We start from the raw sequence: 24,017 nt of genomic DNA, 5'->3' as shown, positions 1-24,017 counted from the left end.
CATATACCCAGATAGCCACAGTAATTATTATGACATCATTTTGATGTCAAAATGCATCATTTGCCATCAAAATGATGTCATAATAATTACTGTGGCTATCTGGGTATATAAAAAAATATGTCAATAATCAGTTTTTTTTTCGTCTTTTTATTTTATGTATTCACAAACGTTACAATTGTTGACTACGTGTACAAGACTCGCAATCATATGATATAGCTTATTACCACATTATACATTATCACTCATCTGGGTCCGCTATGGCCCTTCTAGGTACTGGTTATGAATTATTATGCTCTCTCCCTTCTTTTTCTTCATTTTTCTAAGCCGTGACATTCGTTCATAATTTATTATATGTGTATATGTGTGAGTGTAAGTATGTATATATATATATATATATATATATATATATATATATATATATATATATATACACACATATATATATATATAAGTATATTTTTATAAGCGCATATTTACATGTAGGTCGATGCAATGCATCTGTTATAATCTTATAGAGCCATGTAGACTGATAAGACTGATTTTTTTACATGTTTTTATTTCACTCGATGATGATCCGTATAAGAAACATTCTAGCAGTCTACATGGTTCCATATCAAAATTTGAAAAAATATGCAGTATCATCTTTAACGAAAGGCTTGAACTTGATTTATTTATCTTTATTATATCGGTCTCGCACTTTGCTTTTTGACCGGCCTCGATTTATCTAGCAGCTACTACGAACGAGTCCTTTTTCTCTAGCGATTTCTAAACGTATCCTATTTAAAATTCGCAGCGCTTTTCTTTTTCGCCGTGTGCATGAGTCTGCAGATGCGTATGAGAGTGCGATAATTTTATAACAATCCGGAAGATTCTTCTCGAAAAGGCACTATTGTACGCAAATAAAATCTGCATTTTCAAACTAGTCTACTCTCTGTGTCTGTCCCGAACTTTTGGGTATGTGTGCATCGATATCTGCGAAACGATCTCTTAAAATTCTTAGATAAAACGAATTCGCCAATTAGTTAATCGATAGACAATAGTTATCGAACTATGACGTCGTTCAGTCGCCAATTTTTTCGTTTTGTTTTTTGGGAGATAAAGAATTTTCACTAATGTTGTAAGCTTGACGACTAGATTTAGATTTTTTATAAACACTTGCAAATCTTGTTACTAATATAACAGCTAGTAAGATTAATGACTGTATGGAATGAGCAAAATTAATAGAGTTAACTGTATGAGTTGTAATATTTCACTGGGCGTGAAAATAATAGCTACTATACTATGAATAAAAGTAAATAATAAAAAATAATATATATTTTATATATATATGTGTATGTATATATATATATATATACATATATATATATATATATATATATAATATAAATAATATAATATATAATATATATTATGTAAAATAACACATGTAATATAAATTATATATAATTTAATAATTTATATATAATTATATTTCTTAAGAGAGAGATCAAACCACGCAATTGACGACTGATCGATGCCACGAAGGCGAAATGCGTGGATTTTTAAAATAAATTTTATCATTCTTTTACTGCCGAAAATGCCTTTCGATAGATCATATATATTTTGATGTTTTTGAAGAGGAATCTTACTCGCAAATTCTGCTTTTTACAAAATGATGCTTGAACAGCAATTTAATATAAAAAATTTTAAAGCTATTATTAATTAATAAAAATAAAAGTTTATAAAAACATTTTAATAATACAATGAATACTTTAAAAAAGAGAGATTTAATATGACAGATGTTTGAATATAAAGCGAACTCAGAGAAAGTATAAAGAAATATGCAAAAATGTGAACAAATTAATCAATGACTCGATATTTATTGTTTGCAGTCCCTCTTCAAAGGACACCATATTTTCATATTACATATGTAAACATAATCATACTTTTCTCAGTATTTCAATCCCTAATAGTGTATATTCTTTATATGAAATATTTTATACATTTTTTAAATGGTAAAGATAGCAACCAATACCTTACCCTTTTTATAGCATAAGCTTTAAGTGTAAAATTAAGATTTATTAGCAATATATAAGAGTAACAATGTAAGAATTTATATGTATATATATTGTATAATATATAATTTTTTTACATGTGGACGATCTCGTGGCGCGGCTCTATTTAATATCAACTTCGGATAAAAATTATGTACATTATGTTACATTTTAATTTTTCTTTTTTTTCTGCAAAGAAAACAACGTTGAACGATAATATAATGTACGTGAGATACAAAACAGCAAGCATTTCTAGTAAGAAAAATTGAAATCGAGCAATTGTAAATTTTCTCAACGTTAACGCGTTTCTCTTTTCAGAATATACATGTATATATATATATATATATATATATATATATATATATATATATATATATCTTCTCATATTCAATGATTTTCAAAGCACGACACGAGGAACAACCCTTTATATGTATAAGCCGATTATATCTAGTTTATTAACATGTTAAACTTAAAGTATCAAATCCTATTATTATGTGTCACTTACTTAAAAGCTATAGATAAATCTAAATCACTAAAATCGAGTTATGAGAATATATACAATATAATCATATATTTTTTCTTTGACTGTTTTTTTCTGTCGCTACTGAAATAGTTATCTGTCGCGACTGGTAGATTGATCGGAAATTATTTGTGGTAACAATTGCAGGTCGTTTGTACGATCATTCTTTCTTTTTTTCTCAGAATATTTTGATCGTTCTCATCCTCGTATTATAAGAACAAAGTTTATTCTTGATCGTTCTTAGTAACAAAGGAAACATATTAATGTGTGTATTTTAATGTGAATTTTATCATACCTACATAATATTAATAAATGCAATATATTAACAAAACAAAACGAGATAATATTGATTACGTCAATTCGTGTTGCTCATGAATCGAGATCGTTCTCAAACAGACTTTCGATTGTTACTGTTTTGAAAATCGTTGTGAGCTTTCATCATTATATTATGTATTCGTGGAAGCAACGTGAAAATACGGAGAAGTCTAATAATAAACCTATAATAATCAATAAGTATATTTTTTATTTTTTTAATTAAAACTATATGATCTCTTAGAAATGAAAATTACACTTTTTTTGCAATAGCGACTAATAAATTAACGTTGCTTAGTCGCACTGTGTCAGAATACATTAATAAAACTTAAAAATACTACACTCGCATTTTAACTTATTATCATTAGCGTTTAAATATCCTCTCCCTCTCTCTCTTCAGAAAATCTCGAAACATTATAATTTAATATAAAATCAGCAAAATTTAATCCAATTGTTACAAGACAAGATATCGAAAATAAAATTTTATAAAATCAGTTTTGGATTATGTTGTCTTGTAATGGAAAGTTCCAAGTAACAAATAAATGTCATTAAATCAAAATAAAATGACGTCATTCTCGATGTCAAAAGGACTTGTTTGTTATATGGAGTTTCATTTTAAAAGATCAAATATTTTTTTAAATATATAAACAAAAGTATACATCATTACATCAACGTATTATTCATTGTTAAGAAAATCACTTGTATAATCTTTATTGAAATTATACGCGAGATTTATCCATTTTTTACTCTTTTTATATTTACATATATTGGAAAAGAAAGAGCGATGGCTAAGCAAACGCGACGAGCGATTGTTAGTACAATTTCAATCGATATGTCAGTCGCGAGGGTATAGTAATAACTGTACATAATTTTTTTCTTGCATCAAATGATGCATAATATAACAAGATGACGATGCGTAACTATCGTTTCGTATGGAAGATATTTTTACATTTACACAAGATGTATCGCACCGCCTATGTCAAATGTATCAGATGATTGCCCTCGAACGGTGCACGATAACTTTTAAGACAGATAAATTTTCCGTCTTGATCGTGACGGACTTTTTTTTTTGCTTCAGATTCGAAGATAAAAGTTAAATTCGTTCTTTGGCAGTGACTTATAATAATTTGCTCGCCTCGTGAGGCTTCGTGAAGGAACCAGAATTCTGTCTGCTTTGAGGCTGCTGTTTGTTGAAATCTCGATGATCGCTCAACGATGCGGAATTATTTCGTCGTCGGGGATTACACAGCCTACTAGAGCCATAAGAACCGGCTCTCCTTCGGAACTGCGATGATAATGATGAACTTGTACCGTCTAAATACAATTTTTGCATGTGGCTATCAGATTTCGTTTCATTTGGCAGTGTGTTGATGCTGCATTCGTCCGTCAAAGTATCTTCTCTAGCGCTTTCGGAAACACTTCTGTGGCGTAATCTTGCAGCTTGGAGCATTTCATATATTTGGGGCTATAAGAAAGAACATATATTATATAAAATTATAAAACTACTATTAAGAAATGCTTAAAACAGTTAATACGTAAATAAAGCAAATAGGAATGTTAGTCTGTAATAATAAACTCACTTTCACTACTCTGAAATCTTCGATACTTTGGAATTTGGATAAATGTTCTTTCAATTTAGGATCTACACAAAGATGATTAGAGTTCTTATAATACTTCAAAAATGCCCAGAATTTCTCCAATCCATACAATTGTCCTATTAAATAATTAATTTGTTAATATTAATAGCATTATTATAATAGTTTAATATTTAATATCAGAATAATATACATATATGAAATATATGTATAGCTTGACACCAAGCTATTTTTTTAAATAGATATTGTAATGCTGTTAATATGAAACTCCACTCATTGGACAAAAACTCCTAGTGGAGTTAATTAATTAAACATTTCCATTTTCTTTTGCACAGATTTACCGTTTAACTATCATATGATCTCATAGCTAAACAACCTATTTTGTGCTAATATAATAGAAATGTATATATAAATAAAATCTTGACTTACCTTTTTGGCAATCGTATATCGTTTCTATTTCGAAATCTTTATACAATACATCTCTAAACTTCTTTTCCAAGCCATAGCTATAAAATCTAAAAAGACATTCCACTCCATATCGGTATCCTGCCTCGGCATCCTCTTTGGCTATAGTCCTGAATTCCTCATACATAGTACGATTGAAATTATCTCGCAAAAAGAATGACCAGAAACGGAACAAAGTGTTCATTTCTTGTGATTGTCCGATACCTAATCGTTTGCGCTCTAAAAAAATATGGTATATGAATAAAAAGAGAATTTAATTAAATGTAAAACGTACAATTCATTTAAATGGTAATCAGATAGAAGTATTTCCGCACAGATATTTTTCTCAGTCGGGAAAAGAAGACAAGAAAAGATTCATCATTTTATGTCCAATTATTCAGATTAATAATTTGAAAAATCTCGTTATTGCTAATAATAATAATACCTTTCAGACAGCGCGAATGATATTTGTGATACGCTTGTTGAGTAAATCCGTTATCTTTCAACAAAGCGTGACTCGGATGCTCGCCTATAGTAACAACACTTCCATAACTACTTGCAAGGTAGCCTTCGTTAGGACTCGTCCCTGCACTACTCCTGAAATAATAAATAAAAAAAACCAACTAAAGTATATATGCAAAGTGAAGTCAAATTTTTCCATTGATTATTTTTAGTCAGATACAATTTTTCTACAAGGCAATTTTTTCAGTCGGGAAAAGAAGACTTACAGATGATTTTCATCATGTTATAAATACAAATCATTTATATTTCTCATTTATACATAATCAAAAATATCAATAACAAAGCAACTAATGCGAATTAATAATGCTAATCAATTAATAAGAACTAAATAGTTAAAAAACAAAAATATTGTAATTAGAGATATTTACAATAACGTTTATACTATTATATTAATTTTAAAAAATCATATTTTTTAATTTAAAAGTTATATTTGTTCGTCATTAAAAGCTTATAATGATACAATTATCTTTCTGGAAATCTATTCTTTATATACATCTATTATATGTATATTCCAACATTTTCTACACACATATTCGTTTATTCGAAGGATTTAGAAAAAGTATGTATATTTATTTGAGATAGGTTTTCTTCAGTAGGTAAATATACTGTACGTACCCTACAGAATGTGTTCTCGATGATGGGGGATGATGTACTCGAACATCCATAATCCAGCCAACATGATGTTCTACTGGAGGATTATTGCTGTGACGAGTTTTCCGTTTTCGTGGTGTCGTCGGATCAACGGATGGTTCTTTTACAACGGCGAAGAAACGAGATGCGGCGGCTCTTCGTCCTTCTCTCGTCTGTGGGTTTTCATTCCGATGACTCTTGTCCGATCTATTATCTTTTTTTTCCGTATTTATACTTGAAACCTATCAAACGTAAACAGTAGTATATTCTTATAATATTTCAAATAATAATCCTTAAGGTTCGCCAGTAATAAATAATAAAAATCTCTCCTCAAAGTTAAAAGTCGACCAGACTGGCAATCATTTATTATAAATAATTAGTTGACATACAACGTTTCGGCTGTCATTGCAGCCTTTTTCAAGTAAATCTATAAAAAGTTACATAAATATAATTATAATTTTAATACACTTCATCGCTATAAATAATTATACATTCAAAAACCAAAAATATGCTACATACCAAATTAATACAGTAAATCAAATTCACTGCAAACCACCGACAATATTAAACATTGTTTTGATGAACAATGCAAAACTGACAGAAGTAAGCACGAAATAAATAGATGTTAACAGGTTAACATCTATTTATTTCGTGCTTACTTCTGTCAGTTTTGCATTGTTCATCAAAACAATGTTTAATATTGTCGGTGGTTTGCAGTGAATTTGATTTACTGTATTAATTTGGTATGTAGCATATTTTTGGTTTTTGAATGTATAATTATTTGTAGCGATGAAGTGTATTAAAATTATAATTATATTTATGTAACTTTTTATAGATTTACTTGAAAAGAGCTGCAATGACAGCCGAAACGTTGTATGTCAACTAATTATTTATAATAAATGATTGCCAGTCTGGTCGACTTTTAACTTTGAGGAGAGGTTTTTCTTACAATATTTGTTTATATATATATATATATATATATATATATATATATATAAACAAATATTATAAGAATTAATATATATATATAATTATAATTAATATATATATATATATATATATATATATATATATATATAATTTAATGTTTTAAAGGTAATCTTTTTTTAGTTTTTCTATTTTTACGTTTAGTTTGAAATAGTCTTTTATATAAAGCTTGAAATACCTGTAATGAAGAATCTGATTGCGGAATTTCTAAGTCTTCTATACAAGAAGGAGGTGGCGGTGGAACTTCCGGATTCGCTTTTTTTGGAACTTTTGGTGTCATCTTTTCGAAATCTTCTTGACTAATCACATTAATCGTTTTATAGCTTCCAATGGACAAAGATGAACCATACTGTGTAACACAACTTAATAAGTTTCGTTTCTTATTATACTTAAAATTTAAGAATAAATTTAGTCTTTCTCTCAAATAAAGAAGAGACTAAAATTATAATTACCCTTTGATTATTTTGCCTCCATATTTCTTCCTCGTAATAATATAATCCATCGTTAATAAACTGCTCCAATTCTTGAGTCAGTCTAGCTCTTGTATTCCAATCTCCTGTTCTATCGTGACCTTCGTGCTTTGGGATTCTAGATGATGGAGGATTCATTTGTGTAAATATAATAATTTTATTAACATCTGTATCTGATAATTCCTCATCATCTTCGGACCTGCAAAATATAAAAACATAAAAGATATCAGTAGAAAAATTCACACATAACTAAAAGATTTTGATTATCACCTTTTTCATAACACAATAATAAAAATATAAATAACTCAGAAAATTAATAATTTAATAAATATTGACATTAACTTACATTTCATGAATCACTTTCCTTATGGCATATATTATGGAGAGTACATTTCTAACAATAAGTAATATATATTTTGAATTATATAATATTTTTAAAATAACATATTTTTTTTTATTCCTGAGATATAACTTTAACATATCATAATTTTTGCACTTACTAATATCATTTTTTCGTTTACAAATATTCTATTTATAAGCTATATTTTTAAACTTTTCTATTTTTATTTATATTTGCTCGATATTATGCAATACGCTTCAGGAATATTGTTTAATTTAATCAATTTTTTAATATTTTTCCTGAATATTTTTTATTAAGTATTTATTAAAAATTATAAATAAATATTTAAATAAACGTGTGAGCGGAGGAAGGGTGTATCCCTCTCTCAGAAAAAATTCTATAACTCAAATCTAACTTTAATATAAAATAAAAAATAGATTAATTTTTTTAGAGTAGGGATGCAAATCCCGAGAGATAAAATCTTTCCGTTTATGCTTTTACTTTACAATAAAGTTAAATGTATGGCTTGGAACTTTTCACATAAAAGGAAATAAATTTGAAATAAATATATTCGGTATACTTGCATATTTTAATTTATAAATAATAAATATTTAATATTATTATTATATAAACAAATGATGTAAACTTTTTAAAAGTTATTAATAATCATAATTTTGAAAACATATATTAAGGTTATTGGGACTATAAATCTTTTCCAAAAATATTTACAATTTTCAAAGTTGCATATATTAAAAAACGAAAAAGGAGCAACATAATTCAAAGAGTATTACTCAGAGAAATACACTTTCTGTATATATTAACAAGAAAGTGATTTATGAGGTATAAGTTAATATGTCAACATTTACTGACATTCCTGTACTTTCAAATTTCTAATTCTGAGTTTATCGCAAATTAATGAAAATATAGAAATATGATTTTTTTCTAAGATTTGAATAAAGTATCGAGTATCTTGGCAATAGAATATATTTGCGAAAGAATCATATATTGCTAATGTTGGTAATACTAATTTCATTATCAACTCACCATTCCGAAAAGGCATTATGTCGACCAGTCGGAGGTGGTGAATCAAGTTCCTCGTCAAATTGGAAATTTAATTCTTCTCGTGTTTTGCTTCTGGCATTTTCAAATTTCTCTTTCTCTTCAGATCTATCTTTATGTGCTTTAACTCTTCGTTTTACCTATGAACAATTTGTTTCTATATAATTTTCCTTTTAAAACCTAAACTTTTTAAATATATCATAATTTTGGTTGTAATAAACATAGTTATATAATAAATACAATTACCTCTTTCCAAGCATTGTCGCTTGACGTATCTGATTCTCCGTTCATTCGTTCTGGCAAACTGTCTAAAGTAGAAGAATCTCCCACAGCTGACAATGAATAGTCCATTATAATAGAATTATTTAAAGGAAAGTGAGGTACTGTTCTACTATTTGTCAATTCATAAATTTCTTCTTTTATCTTTTCAAATTGAATTTCGTTCTTTGTTTCGTCGTTTTCATCGATAGCAAATCCATTAGTACTTTCCGTCAAGTCCATTGGTACAAACTCTGGTACATCAGGATTTAGAATCTCATTTGCAATTGGAACGGAATAGTAGGATTCAAAAATACGAGGAACTGCGGGAATAGGTATCGCGAGTAAAGGCTTTGCAACAGGACAAAATGTAGTTTCAGAGGTAGGTTGTATTACTTCGTTTTGAGATGCGATGGATTCTTCTTCGGAAAGATTCGAGATGACCACATTGCTGGCTATATCTGAGATAGGCCATTTTAAAGGATCTAGCTTTGTCCTAATCTGAAAGGTAAAATGTTAAATTATTTGAAAAATGCCCATTATGCGCAGACAGAAAAAACATGAATAATTGTAAACATATGTAAAGAGGTCTACTGTCAAACCCCATTCATTGAACTTAATAAGTTCTAATGGTGTTAGCGAATCCTCTTCTATTTTTATTGTGGGCACAAATTTAGTTTCCAACGTACATATGTATGTTAGAATTTTTCTCTAATATGTGCCATATGTATATTTAATTTTTGTGAAATATATATATTATTTTAGTAATTGAAATGTTGTTTGTGATACCTTGTATCCATCTTCAAACTCTACCACTTCCAATTTATCAGATTCCATAACTGCAGTTATCACCAAATCTATATCCACTGTTAAATTTTGTACACGTTGAAAAGATGCAATCAAAGTGAGAGGCAAAAATCCTTCAGCATTCATTTTACGACGAAGAAAGAAGTCCTTCACAAGATTTTCTTCACAGAAATAGTACTCTCTGCGAAAAAATGCAAGATTAATACGAAAAGTTACACAGTTAAATTGTAAAAAATGGAAAAATTTAAAGAACTTACATTTGTTGTCTTATACATTCTTTTAGAGTAGAGACATCCACGTAATTGGCATTATTAAAATAACAAGTCCCCATATAAGGTATATTCATATACCCGTCTGAATGTTCATATTTATGTGTCTAAAAGAGAGAAAAAAGGAACATGATATTTCATGAAAAAATATGCGATACAAATATATAACTTTGAAAATTTTCAGCTCTACTGTCAATTACAATCAGAATATCGTCAGATAGATTCCCACTTATGTATTATACATCATTATTATTATTATTATAGAGGTAATAATGTACTATAATAATTCAAGCTTTAATATCAGCTGGTGGTTACCTGTATATAGTCCGTTGTAGCATAATTAGTATATTCGTGATCCTGTCGGTGTCTAAAACCAATACGGCCACGCCCGCCTCGTCCTCTACCTCTATAACTTCTTCCACCACGACCTCGTTGATTATATCCCGATGATCTATCGTAATCTCTTTCGCGCCAGGACTCCCCATCATTTGCTATTTTTAGTACATTACAATTAATTTTCATATCAGTTTGCTTTAATTATAGCAATTAGGCAGTGATTGTTATATGTAATATTATTACATAAAAGGAAATAATTTTACCTTCGCCGTTTCTTTCTCTGTGATTCTGAAATCTCGGCGATCGCATAGTCCCACGATTTTGTGCTAGGTCTATCTCCAGTGGAACCCATTTTTGTTTATTCGCTATAAAAATACAATATCAGAATAAGATGGGGGTCAGGAAGATTTTTCTTGTTTAAATTTTAAATCGGAGCAATCACTTTGATGAAAACAAAGTTATTAACAAAGTAATTATTTGTCAAGTCAGTATTTTGTCAAAATAGGTACAAGGTACACACAAATCAGTTTTCTTACCTTTCTTTTTCTTTTCGCCATTATCCGTATGCTCATCGCTATCATCTTGGCAATGATTCTGCTCCTTATTCTCTTTGCCTTTACTTTCTACAATGTTATTTGCTTTAAAAGTACTGGATTCATCGTTGGCCACACCATTTTGCTTCGAAGGAGAGTGATTGCTTATGGCTGCTTTTCTCTAAATCACATAAAAAATTGTATAAATTTTCATTTAAACATGTATAAGTGCAAATTAAAGAAAATCCAAAGAGCGAACATGTAGAATTATTAAGCATCTCGAACGTAAAATTTCTCGTCTAAGATGATAAAATATTCGATATTTTTCTAGCAAAATTTCTACACTCACAGATTTATTAATAAATCATGCAAGCTCTAGGTTTTGCATATGAGATTATATGCCATAATAAATATTGCTTATAATAGTTGGAATAAATGAAATTTAAATATACTGTTCTGATGATTATTATTGAAATAGTAATTTGCTGTACTTATTTAAAATAAAAATTAGTTGCATTTATGTATAATTAAAGATAATTGGTTTTAACAAAAGAATCGGTCGTGAATACGTACCTCTCCTTGCGGTCCTAAGGTGGGCCAGTCTCCAATATTCGTAAAATCACTTGCCTGTTGCATAAAATGTTATTATTAACACAGTCTGAATAATAACAGAAACAACATTTATATTCCTAACTAATATATAAGTGCATGTACATCTATAATTAAATTTTTTTTAATATTATAATACACTAGTGACATAAGTAATAACAAATATGCAAGTATATTTTTTATCTCAGTAATATAAGTTTTACTTCAATTCAATTTAATATTCAATACTTTGCTTTACTTATTATCTTAATTTTTATAAACTTTACAAATTATTGATATATGTAAGTATTTATTTACTTTCATCATTCTATATTTCTATGGAAGTATTTGTTATATTTATTACACACACATTATAATAGTAATATAAGTTGATATAATATAAAGATTAAGAAAAATTATCTTTTACGATAAAATTACCTTTTAATTATAAAGTCATACACGTAAACTATAAAATTTATGTATCTTTCAAACTAAATATGCACATGTCTGCACATAGATGAAAAGAAGATAAAAATATAACATACGTTTTGATTAAATCTTCTTCTATCTCTAGAAGCTCTGACAATTGTGGGTTGAGCACTATCTCCGACACCATTTTCTGCACAGAAAAAAACATTTATAAATATATATATATATATATATATATATATATATATATATATATATATATATAAAGCTTATTATAAGCGCAAAAAGTTGTGTATTCTTCAATTTTGTCACAGTTTAATGAAAAAAAGAAAAAATGATACAATTATACAAAGCAGTTGTACCTTTTTCTATAAAAATATAAATAAAGAAGATATAATAATAATATATATTTTTTTTTCAAAGATCTTAAGGTCTTTTTAGAAATAAAGAATTGTTAATATAAAAAGATGTATGTAAAAAATATGATAAATTGTAACAAATCAATTGTTACGCTTGTAATACGATAAAAATTGTACAAAAATTACATCAAAACTGCGCGACAGATATTTTTTACATTAACTCTCTTTCTCTCTCTCTGTCTCCAAATTATTATATCCATATCAGCTCTTTATAACCTGTTCCAAACTGCATGACCTTGATTATCTTTATCGCACATATGCGAATGCTTCTTGAATATCTTTATCTTTAACAACCGATATCAAATGAGAGAAGAAAAATGAAGCAAATATAGCAAACAAGAAAATCTAATATCAAAATTAATTTTTTAAATTTACTATTTACTTATTAAATGTATTATTAAATGAATGACCTTTCTCTTTTTTTTCTGTGAAAAAATTATTTGTATCACTCTCACAATTAAAACGCTGTAAGTTGCGAAATATTAATTTCAAGATAGAAATGTCTCCAGAAAACTATGTAATATATTATTTTATTATAATCCAAGTATGATGCAAGGTAGTTAAAGTTAAAAATTAATATAGTATGCGAGAGTAATTCAGAAATCATAAAAACTACGACTATATCATATTATATCAAGCTAAAAAGCATATTGGTGCAAATAATATCGAATCTGCAGTTCGCACATTTTTAAAATATAATATAGTGTGTTAAAAATGATTAGACATCATTTTATATCCTTTTGCCTTGCACTTTCTTATCTACTCATGAACTTTTACGGTCGATGTGTCCACAAACCGACATACTATGTGTCAACGCGCCTTCGATCTTCGCGTGACATCGTTAAAATTAGATATTGCTACTCGCATCATCTCGTGGGACGAGAGACTCATCTGATTCGGCGAGTCGTACAGAGTAAAAGAATTTAATTAACAAATGCGTAATTCTTTTTACACTCGCTCGTATAGTGTTAAACTTTTTATATTCATTTGTTGTTCAATTCAGATATGCATACATATGCGTGTTTGCAAACAACTATAGTCTACGTGTCATCAAAAATATCGATTATGCGATTGCGCAATTATTGCATCATCAGAATATATACTCCAATCTATAAAGAGAGCCTGCAACGAAATAATTGAATTCTTATTGGAACTGTCGCGCAAGAAATTCACCGCAAAGACGAAAGAAACAGAAAATTCGTGGTTTGTGAAGATGAAAGAACTGGAACGCTTCTAATAGACGAAAATAGAATTATGCAGGAAACAAAAGAACGAACGAATAAATTCGAACATTAATATTCTAGATTCAATATTCCAAAGGGATACAAATGGATAAATTAATAATAATCTCACAAACATTGCATGTGCTATTGTAATTAAACTTAAATTCTTACATATATATTGCGTAGTCTTGTTTTTATCATATTAATTTATTTGTTATATAAAAAAATTAGACATTAAATGTTTCTTTTCTTATATTTGTAGTTTTACCATATATAATTATATATCGTGTTAATTTTATACTTTACCAATCAATAACATTTCTATATAAAAGTTTGCCTCCTTAGTTCTGCTAAATTTAAAAGACTTGAAGCGACGAGCTGAGGAATCGAAAAGGGTTAACATAAGTGAAACGTGAGCAGATTTCGTGATTTCTGTTCGAATCGAATTGTTCGAATTATTTAATCCTGTCTCGATGCCAAGCAACTTCGAAGAAGGTTGAAACCGGAATGTAATCATTGCAAATTGCCGCAAATTCACAATTATCGACGATCATGGACGTCTAAGTCTAAAACAATGAGATCAAAACATGTTTTAAACATTTTTTTTCAATAATAATAATAACGTACACAAAATATATCGAAATCTATCTTTTCGTTAATAAACGTTATAATAATTACTCCTTCATTTTGACATATTTGTGATTGGAAAGACATGTGTAATACATTTTTGTGGATACTTTTCCAGAAGTTATGTTTGCAATACACATTAGACCAGAATATGATAGTCCATATCACGAGGTATAATAACTTTATGTAAGCATATCGCGAATGTACATGGTCTCAACGTGACCGGAAGTTATAGGCAAGATTATCGGAGCAAGTTATTACAGACAAGATTTCTAAGCCATACATAAAAGTTCAAATGCATTCGTAAAATTTAATGATTTAGTTGAGTCGGAGATAAATATTTTTCGCAGTGAAAATGTAATAAGGCAAAAATATTTGGATAGTCTATAAGTAATAAGAATATATGTACATGTACAACTAAAATATACGAGTAAGAATTAAGATAAATTAAATGAATGATAGAGCTCAAATTATTTAGCCGGATCTAATCAAACTATCGCTATCAATTTGAGTGCTGACTGATCATCGTGTTATGAACTAATGTGCATAATGAGAAAGATGCCAATTATTTGCTGACTCACGAAAAGTGTTGTTTTTCCTTTGGTTTATCCTCATTGCAGTCTCTTGTCGTCACAGTAGATTCGCTAATCCGATTCGTTTCGCACGCAGAGCTGCGATCTAACTAAATTGCATTTTCAATTGCATCAATATTAAAAGTATCGCACGCGGAAAACAAATTAACTTTACAATTCCACTTCGATGCTGCAAATTGCGAAACAAGAATAGACTCTATGCAAGATATCCAACTCCCGGACAAATAAAAATCTGTCACACGAATTAGAAATTTTTCACCATGAATAATTAATTAAATAATTATATGAGATTAGAGATTCCTTATTATTCGACAAAATGTAATACGAGGCCATGTAATTGTCCAATTTCGTCGGAATCCAAATTCACGAATCCTTTGAACTCGACATCGCATCTTGCAATAATAATCAACGTGACAAAGCGCGATCACGATGTATCCGCGATCATGAAGTTGTGTCGACAAGTCACTGATTGTGAGAGAGCAGGTTGGTTTGTAAGAAGCGAATCAACGATTACGACGAACGACGATGGAGCTCTGATCGAGCTCTGCTCGAGAACGTGAATACTTTCGGCTAGTGTTGAAACGAATATGCAGTCTGTCTCCAAATGTACTATTTGGATACCCACTCGATTTTACCTGAAGCTCGGGTCATCAATCATTGATCTCTGACAATTGTGCACAAATTTATCAAGCAAAAAGTCAAATATTTCAGATTCTGCATTTTCTCGTTGGAAAAATTAAGAAAAAATATTTCTCTGGTATTACACACAGAAACAATTGTTTTTAGAATTTACTCTGAAAATTGTGGTAATCGTGGAACAATGTGGCATTGGAAAAATTTTTTATAACTTTATAAAAACAAAAAATATTAATATGTATAATTTCTGCATTTTCACGTTGGAAAAAATGTAAAAAAATGTTTCACTGGTATTACACACGGAGAATTTTCTTTTGGAAGAATTTTATAATTTTATAAAAACAAAAAATATTAATACGTACATAGTAAAATTAATCGAACATATTTTATATCTTATTGTGATAGATATATTTTTTGTGGCAAATTAATCAGAGAAACTCTTATAAAATTCCTCCAATACCATATTGTCCCACGATTTTCAGAGTAAATTCTAAGAATAAATTCTCTCTGTACATAATTATTAAATAAACGAATAATTAAAGATCTGTTCCTCATAATAATTCTTTCGATAGCTTATTATAAATTAGTAACATGACGTTGTTGAAAGATTATGGTAGATTGTTTTCGGTCAATCCAAAGTGCAAATTTATGTATAATATAAAGTGCAAAGAATTTGCACGACATCTCTTAAGTATTTTTTTCGTGCCATCAATTACCGAATATTGTACTTAACTTATTCGCGATCATCAAAAAAGATCTTTCATTTTCCCCCTTTTTTATCAATATCATTAAACTTGGGAATTACTTTGAAAAATATGTATATCAAAATGCAGATTTAATTACGAGATCTGTTTTTTCTCCGAATGTTAGATCTAAACTGTTCGTTAATAAAGGGATGTGAATGCCATAATGTGATTATAAATGTATCTTTTTTTATCTCTTTTGACAATGCATAATTTTCATTTTTCCATCAATGTATAAATATGAATCATTTGTTGTGTATTACATTATTTTATGCCTGGGCTTCTTTCTTTCTTTAAGAACGAGAACAGGCTTTATGTTTTTGAAAAGTTTCCGAATACAAAGACTATTCTTAAAATAACTTTATATTTTATTTTGAATAAAAAAAAATGCCGACATATTTAAATAAGTTGCTTTGAATATATATTCAATGACAGAAGTCTATTAAAAAATAGACAATATGTAAAGAAAAATGTATAAAAATGCAAAAACCGAGAAGAATAATACGTACAAAAGTCGTAATCTTTTTTCGAGATTCCTCTTACAAAAATGTCATCGTTATTCGACTGTAATTTATTCAAATAAAACGTAAAGTAGTTGTCATTCTTTCAATGCAGTATTTTTCAAATAATTTTTTTTTACAAGAAATATATAATAATAATTTTATCCCTTCATATTTCATTCTTATCTTCTACTCTAATTCAAATCTTTTTAGGATCCGAACGGAAGATATACGCGATGAACGGAATATTTGTCCATATACAACATATATTTCGATGATGAAACTGAATTGGAAATCACTATATTCTACCAGTTTGTAAAATGTGTACATCGATTGAAAGATATTTATCGGACGAGCGTTCTATACTAGCTTCTATCCGACCGTTCGGGAACAGGTTTCCATTCTCGCGACTCTCACTTTCTGCGACATATTTTAATGTGGACCGAATGCCGGGCTATTGGTCAATTGCAGTAAGACCAAGGCCCGCATTCTCGCTATAATATTTATGGATGAATGCGTTTGTCTGCTCGCTAAAATCCCATCTCATTAATCGCGTGATGTAACATGTTGTTCACAGATGCATAAAAAATTTAAAAAATTTTTTTTAAATTAAAAAAACAAATTCAGTACAGATGGATGCAAGATGTTAAATAAGAACAATGCCTAATTTATTAATTCTTATCGATATATAAAAATGTACACGTTCGTCGTAGTAATAAATTTGCGCGCAGAATTCAATCGAGCATGTCGATTGGCAAAAATACAAAAAAGAGTTTATTCGTGTTAAAAAATATATATATAAAACGTGGAGAAAAAATAAAAATAAAAATGCAGGTTTAAAGTTTTCTAGTCGTAGAAATCGATTTGATTTCTTTTCAAATGAGAGTGAACGTCCGAGCACATGCGGATTGTTAAATAAGACGCGCGTCACATACGGATTTTTCTCTAGGAACTGCATTGTGTGTTGTAACATATTACTACGTCGTTGGAAGAATGTCAATGTCGTTGCCCTCGTAACATTCTCCCACGTTCGTCCTATGTAATCGTAATAAACGGATCAATTTACAATAGTCACGTGGAAATTCAATGAATTTTATCCCGGAAGTCAAGCAGATTGACATGCATGTCAAATTGAAAATACAATACCATTGTCAATAACAATACTAACAAAGTCTGATGTTTATTCATATTTTCAAGCATATAAATAGACATATCAAAGAAAATTATGGAACTTTTATTAAAACAAAATTAGAATGTCTCAAAAAATAAGAGAGAAGAAAAAGATGATTAAAAAGGAAGAATATTAGAGATAAAACAATTTTTCTCTCTAATATTCTTCCTTTTTATTAAACGACTTTTTAATATCTTGGCTTTAATTATGTATTTAAATAAAATAAAAATCTTCCAATCACAAATTTCTATTTTTATAAGAAAAAAAAATAAGCTTTGCCAAATTAAAAATGAAGAAAATAAATTGCAGAAAAAACAAATAATTTCTCATGATAAAAAAACCTGTTGATTTACTCCATAAAAAGTAAAGTTAATCTTTTGATATGCAAATAAATTGACGAAGGCAACACGTCAATCACTCTATGCCAACATGGATATTCCGGTGCCACGTATATCTGAGACGTGTCGGCAATATGAAGATAAGACTGTGGTACAGTCGGGCGTTTGCCATTTTTATTATCACGATTATCGAATACCTAAAGTAGCCACGTTCGTGCGCCACACAAACTCCAAAAACATATTCTACTTCGATATTTAAAAGTCTACACTTTGCATAATTGCTAAATATAACATGCAATCTGCATATTATAGGAAACAAAAAATTTATTTTAGAATTTTTATTATTTAATTATGCAATACAGCTAAACGAGATTCTATATAGTGTAGGTATGATTTTCGAGTCTAGAATGTTTTCCCAAAAATATAAAAATATTAATAATCGAAAAAAAAAAGATATTCAATAGTCTTTGCATAATTATTAAATATAATATGCAGTCTGCATATTATAGTAAACAAAAAATTATTTTAAAATTGTTATTATTTAATTATGTAATATGGCTAAACGAGATTCTATATAGGCAATAGGTATGATTTTCGAGTCTAGAATGCTTTTCGAAAAGTATAAAAATATTAACAATCAAAAACAAAAAAAAAAGATATTTAATAGCATGTGTGAAAAATTGTATGACGGTATATATTTTTTGAACTGGATTTCTTTCCTTCACAAAAGAGCTCCCTTTGCTACGTACTACTACATTTCTCTTTCCTCGATTTTTCAACGCTCGCACATTCGCGCGTTTCTATTTTCACGCCTCGCATTTCGTAATATATACATCACCCGATACAGCCCTCCCGTACAGTTTGTCGCGAAGATGCCTCCGTAATCTCTTATGACACATTTTTAAGTATTCACACGAGTTCTTAGCGAAAAATGCGATAATAAATAAATTGAAATATTGTCTTTAACTAAAATGTTATATACCTTGAAACAATACAAAACAGTTGTTTTAAACATTATTTGTACATTTGTATCAGTGTTTTTTTTTTTATATTTATATGCGATTAAAAATATTGAAAAACATTTTTAACGATAATTAATTCGATGCAAATTATATATTACATATTTTTTCTCTTTCGAATTTAATATGGAATTTACGCGTTAAGAAATTCTTAAGAATTAATTATCACGAAATATTTATATTAAAAATTATAACGTGTTATCGGAGAGGTTAATATTTAATGAAGAAAAATAAATAAAAAGAGAGGAAAGAGAATGTTACATTACATGTAGATAATACAATCTATTTATAGATAATATTCCCTGAAATCTCGGATATTTCAACGTAGCTTCTCGAATTTCAACGAAACTGCTCAAGCACGAATAAGCAGCTTGCTAATAAAATAAGATACCTTCGCATGTGTATGCGACGAATTGATAATTATGTAATCGTTATCGAAAACAGTCTCGCACAGTAATATTTATCAGAAATTTTAGAGAAAGATGAGATAAAAGACTGCTTTGCAATCGAAACGAAATGACCGTGTGGAAAATTTTCGTAAAAAGATTTACTTATCTCGATAGCATAATTAATATTTCGATAATTTTCAAATAATGCAAAATATTTTGCAACAAGTATCGTAAAAGTAATTCGTTTAACAAATCAAGTTTAAAAGTCAAAGTCATCTGATGTCCGTTAAACATCAAAAAGCAGAGCATCAAAGAACCGCCTTTTCAAAAAAAAATCGTTTAAAATCCTTTAAATTTCCCACAGAGAAGACGTTAAGTCTAACAAATAAGAATGGCCTAGATGTAAAATCCATTCTTCGCTTTCATGGGCAAAAGAATCTACTATAACAATAATAGCACCGTAAAGAAAATCTATTCTAAAAAGGATGGGCAAAGGTATAAAAAATGTACGGTTTCGCATAGAATTCTTATATATAAAAAAGATAATGATGTGTTTAGTTTTCCTGTTCTTATAAAAACCAACACGAATATTTCGAACGATATTCTCCTCAAATAATACGGTTTCGCATAGAATTCTTATATATAAAAAAAGATAATGATGTGTTTAGTTTTCCTGTTCTTATAAAAACCAACACGAATATTTCGAACGATATTCTCCTCAAATACTGAGTATTCGACTACTTTATTTTAATTTCGGAATAATAGATGAATTAAATGTTTGTATTATCATTTGTTAGTGAGTTTAGAACAAGTGTGTATATACTTATGGATAATTGGATATTTTTTTATATATATGCATAACGTAGAAAATTTATTAGAAAAAGAAGGAAAAAAGGAGAATGTAACACATGTTAACTTGGTTTAAACAATACAGATAAGACAATAAATTAAAAAAAATTAGTATATATAAATTATATTGTATATTATATATATATATATATATATATATATATATATATATATATATATATAGCACAAACAGCTATTATATTTGTTCTTCCTAGAAGAACATCATTGTACTTTTTTCTCAAGAATAGAAACTTGACCTGAGTACCGACTCAAAAGAAATTAGGATGTTTCTCTAACAAAAAGTTTTCGGTTCCTTTCGGAAACGAGAACCGATTTTTTAGTCTCTTTTTCCAGTCGTAAGAGAGAGAATAAATAGATTTTCCAACATCCATTACACACATGTAAAAATTCCATATCTATAAAATCTAGCAAACTGAAGAATATAAAAGCAACTCACATGTTTCTTCAATTCATTTCATTTTTCCCTCAAACTTTGTTCTTTACTTTTATATTTCAGAAGAAACAAATCAATATATTTTACAGAAAAGAAAAGAAAAATGTAAAAGAGAAAAAATGGTTGCACATCTTTCAATCAGTGTAAACCATATAAGCTTTATAATTAAATATCAGAATTTCAAAAAAAGAGTGATTACACTATATGATACCAGTTAATATATCTAAATGTAATTTAGCATAAATTAAAAAAAAAAATGTATAATATAAAAAATGGAGAGATACATGGAATTTTCTCTTAGAACTTACCCTGAAAATCTTGGAAAAATTTCACGAGTTTCTCTGATTAAAAATACCACAGTAAAAATATAAATTATAAAAAGGATATAAAAATATATATATATCTATATTTTTATTTATAAATTTTATCGCTTGCTGCAATTTATTAAAGCTAATACTGTTTTTCATCTAAGATGCAGATATAGATAATACATATTTTGATGATCTATATAAAGATAAGATGCCAAAATTGCATCTAGATAATCATCAATATAATTTGATTGAAAAACAGCAAACCCTGCATATAATGTAACCTCTCTTTTGTGCAAACTCAAGACCGGCGAAGTAGAGAAAAGGAAACGTCATCGACTCACCGATCGTGTCCTGGTGCGGCTGCAAGACCCTTCGCTCTCTCTCATTCTGTCTCTCGGTGCACGTGGACGACGACGTCGTGGGCACGGGGACGACGTTCGGTGACGGGTCGGACGCTGGCAGATTCGCGGAGGCGCGCGACGTCGAGGACGACGACGCGGCTCTGTTCTTGGTCCAGGGGTTCACCGCAGGCAGAGGAGCCTCGACGTACTTGACCTGCGGCGGAGGCAGCGAAGGCGTCTGCTGGGTCTCCACCTCGACGTTCTGCTCGTCCCTGTGATGGTGGTGATGATGATAATGATGATGATGATGAACCTGATGAGGTTCCTTCGGGTCCGCGACGCCATTGTTGCGCTCGGCGCGCTCTCTGTGCGAAGACCTTTCGTCACTGCCGCCGCGTCTGACGACGCCCCCGCCCCCTACGCCAATGGGACCACGTGGTTGCTGCTGCTGCTGATGGCGGTTGTTATGCTCGCGTAGCCGGTGACGCTCCCGGTGCGGTTCCCGGTGCTGCTCGCGCAGCTTCTCCTTGCGGCGGGCGCCTTTGTTGGCGACCGTGCGAAACTCGCCGTCATTGGCGAGGTCGCCGTTGTTCAACTGATGATCAGCGACGTCGCTTCCACGAGCGTCGTCCTGACGACGCGCGGCGCCGAAATGCTCTGACGTTTTGAACGAACTGTCACTGTCCCCGTCAGAGGCCGGCTGAATCGTCCGCGTCGCCTGACACCGGCCGGGCACCATCCTCTGGCACGACTTGTCCTTGATCATGCTCGGCATTAATCTCTCGACCATCGTCGTTCCCGGTTGCTGCTGCTGCTGATGTTGCTGCGTCTGCTGTTGCTGGGATTGCTGCTGCTGCGCAACTGTCACCTGCTCGCCGATGTTCTCCTTATTGTTGCTCTTGAAGGAACTCGGCCGAGTCTGCGAGGCACTCTTCGGATTTAACACACTGGCGTAGGACTGACAGGGCCCCGCCTCCTGGCGCTCGCCGTTGCTGCGAGCGCCACCTTGGTTACTGGCTAGCTTGGCCGCCATCTTGCGGCGTACTTGCGCCGCTGCCGAGGTACAAAAACACGAGGTTTTACGTGCACGAGGTCTTCCGTGCGCGTTCAACCTAGACTCCTAGGAATCGCCCTCTCTCTTCGAGCCGCCGTAGAGACGTCGCTCTCGCGGTAGCCGAAGAAGCGCGCCGCCTTCTCGCCCCTCAAGGTCGACGATGACTCGCGTACTCACGCGCGACGACCAAACTAACCTCGCACGCGTCCTCGGACTTTACATACCCTTCTCCATGCTAAAGGAACTCGGTCACGCACGGCGCGGGTGCTCTCCAGGAGGAGAACGCGACGTCAATGTCCGCTTTGACAGCTCTGACGTCACCGACGCAGTCTCTCTCTCTCTCTCTCGCTCTCTCTCTCTCTCTCTTTCTCCCTCTCCCTTTCTTTCTTTCTTTCTTCGAAGGGACGCGCGTGGTCCACGCGGTCGACTCTCGAACAAAGCAGATGCGGGACTCGAACTCGTCGCGATCTCGACGTTTCGCGATACCTCGTGGAAACGTTGACGAGATTCGTCGTACTCGACGGATTGGGCCAACTCTCGCGCTGACTCGACTGATTTCGCGAGACGCAGCCTCCCCGGCACTCGCGTATCGTCTCTCCTCCCGAACTCGGAGTTCGGCGAATACGCGAGATTCTCGGAGTACGCGCGCGATTATTCGTCGACGATAAACGGACGCGACACTCTCTCTCGCGAGAGAGAGAACAAACCCGGGGGTCCTCGGTGTCTCCGGTCCGGTCTTCCGTCTCTCGGCGCCGACCAGCACGTTTAGGTTGCGTGTACGCGACGTAATTCCCACCTGATCGCGAACACTCGGCTCACCCTGGGATCCTCGCGCGTCTACCAGTACCGGCGTGGCATCGCGTTACCGCGGATTACGTAAACACGGCGCATTTTCGGTAGAGCCCTTTCCGCAGGAGAACGGGTACGCGAGAAGAGCCGTGAAACACATGTGGCTGTGGCCAATGCTGGCGAGCGACCACGAGCGACTCACCCGGCTTCCGGTTTCCTCCGGTCATGCGTACGACACGTTAGATGGCGAACGTAGTCGGTTTCCGGCGAGTCGCGCGAATCTTCGAATTTTTCGCGAGTGTTCGAAAATCCCGTGAGATCGGAGCGAAGCTTCCGACGAGATCGATTCTCGAACGCACTCGGCGCGAGACGTCACGACCAATCGAATTCGCGCTTCTTCGTTTCGAACTCGGCGCGTTCCATTTCAAA

The 24,017-nt window shown here is 31.5% G+C and overlaps 1 protein-coding gene across 3 annotated transcripts; it reads right to left on the bottom strand.

Annotated features, from left to right (window-relative positions):
- Positions 1-1,839: 1,839 nt before the first annotated feature.
- larp (La related protein) lies at positions 1,840-23,794 on the bottom strand. 3 transcript variants are annotated; one of them, XM_085488636.1, is made up of 18 exons: positions 14,983-15,585; positions 14,081-14,340; positions 12,249-12,322; positions 11,689-11,742; positions 11,119-11,296; positions 10,846-10,947; positions 10,562-10,737; positions 10,235-10,353; positions 9,960-10,158; positions 9,159-9,671; positions 8,898-9,052; positions 7,496-7,712; positions 7,222-7,392; positions 6,042-6,298; positions 5,350-5,501; positions 4,890-5,144; positions 4,446-4,579; positions 1,840-4,330 (listed from the first exon to the last, which is right to left on the bottom strand). In XM_085488636.1, exons 2-18 carry the CDS (start codon positions 14,289-14,291, stop codon positions 3,983-3,985), a joined length of 3,315 nt encoding a protein of 1,104 aa, XP_085344762.1. In that variant the 5' UTR covers positions 14,292-14,340; positions 14,983-15,585; the 3' UTR covers positions 1,840-3,982. The 3 variants fall into 3 exon arrangements, with proteins under 3 accessions (XP_085344762.1, XP_085344763.1, XP_029163068.2); XM_085488637.1 differs by lacking the exon at positions 14,983-15,585 and adding an exon at positions 14,453-14,752; XM_029307235.2 differs by lacking the exons at positions 14,081-14,340; positions 14,983-15,585 and adding an exon at positions 21,746-23,794.
- Between the last annotated feature and the right edge of the window lie 223 nt (positions 23,795-24,017).

Source organism: Nylanderia fulva, unplaced genomic scaffold, assembly GCF_048542155.1.
Source record: "Nylanderia fulva isolate GAGA-0341 unplaced genomic scaffold, ASM4854215v1 Scaffold7, whole genome shotgun sequence".
Lineage (NCBI taxonomy): Eukaryota > Metazoa > Arthropoda > Insecta > Hymenoptera > Formicidae > Nylanderia > Nylanderia fulva.
Note: the sequence above shows the minus strand (reverse complement) of the source record. Positions and strands in the feature narration are given on the sequence as shown.

Bases quoted from the DNA above. Each gene is read 5' to 3' on its own strand.
- larp (XM_029307235.2), bottom strand. From the start codon at position 22,778: ATGGCGGCCAAGCTAGCCAGTAACCAAGGTGGCGCTCGCAGCAACGGC. The intron at 6,299-7,221 runs GTATTTCAAGCT...TACGTTTGATAG, and splicing joins AATCAGATTCTTCATTACAG to GTTTCAAGTATAAATACGGA. The intron at 4,331-4,445 runs GTGAGTTTATTA...TCTTTCTTATAG, and splicing joins AAGATTTCAGAGTAGTGAAA to CCCCAAATATATGAAATGCT.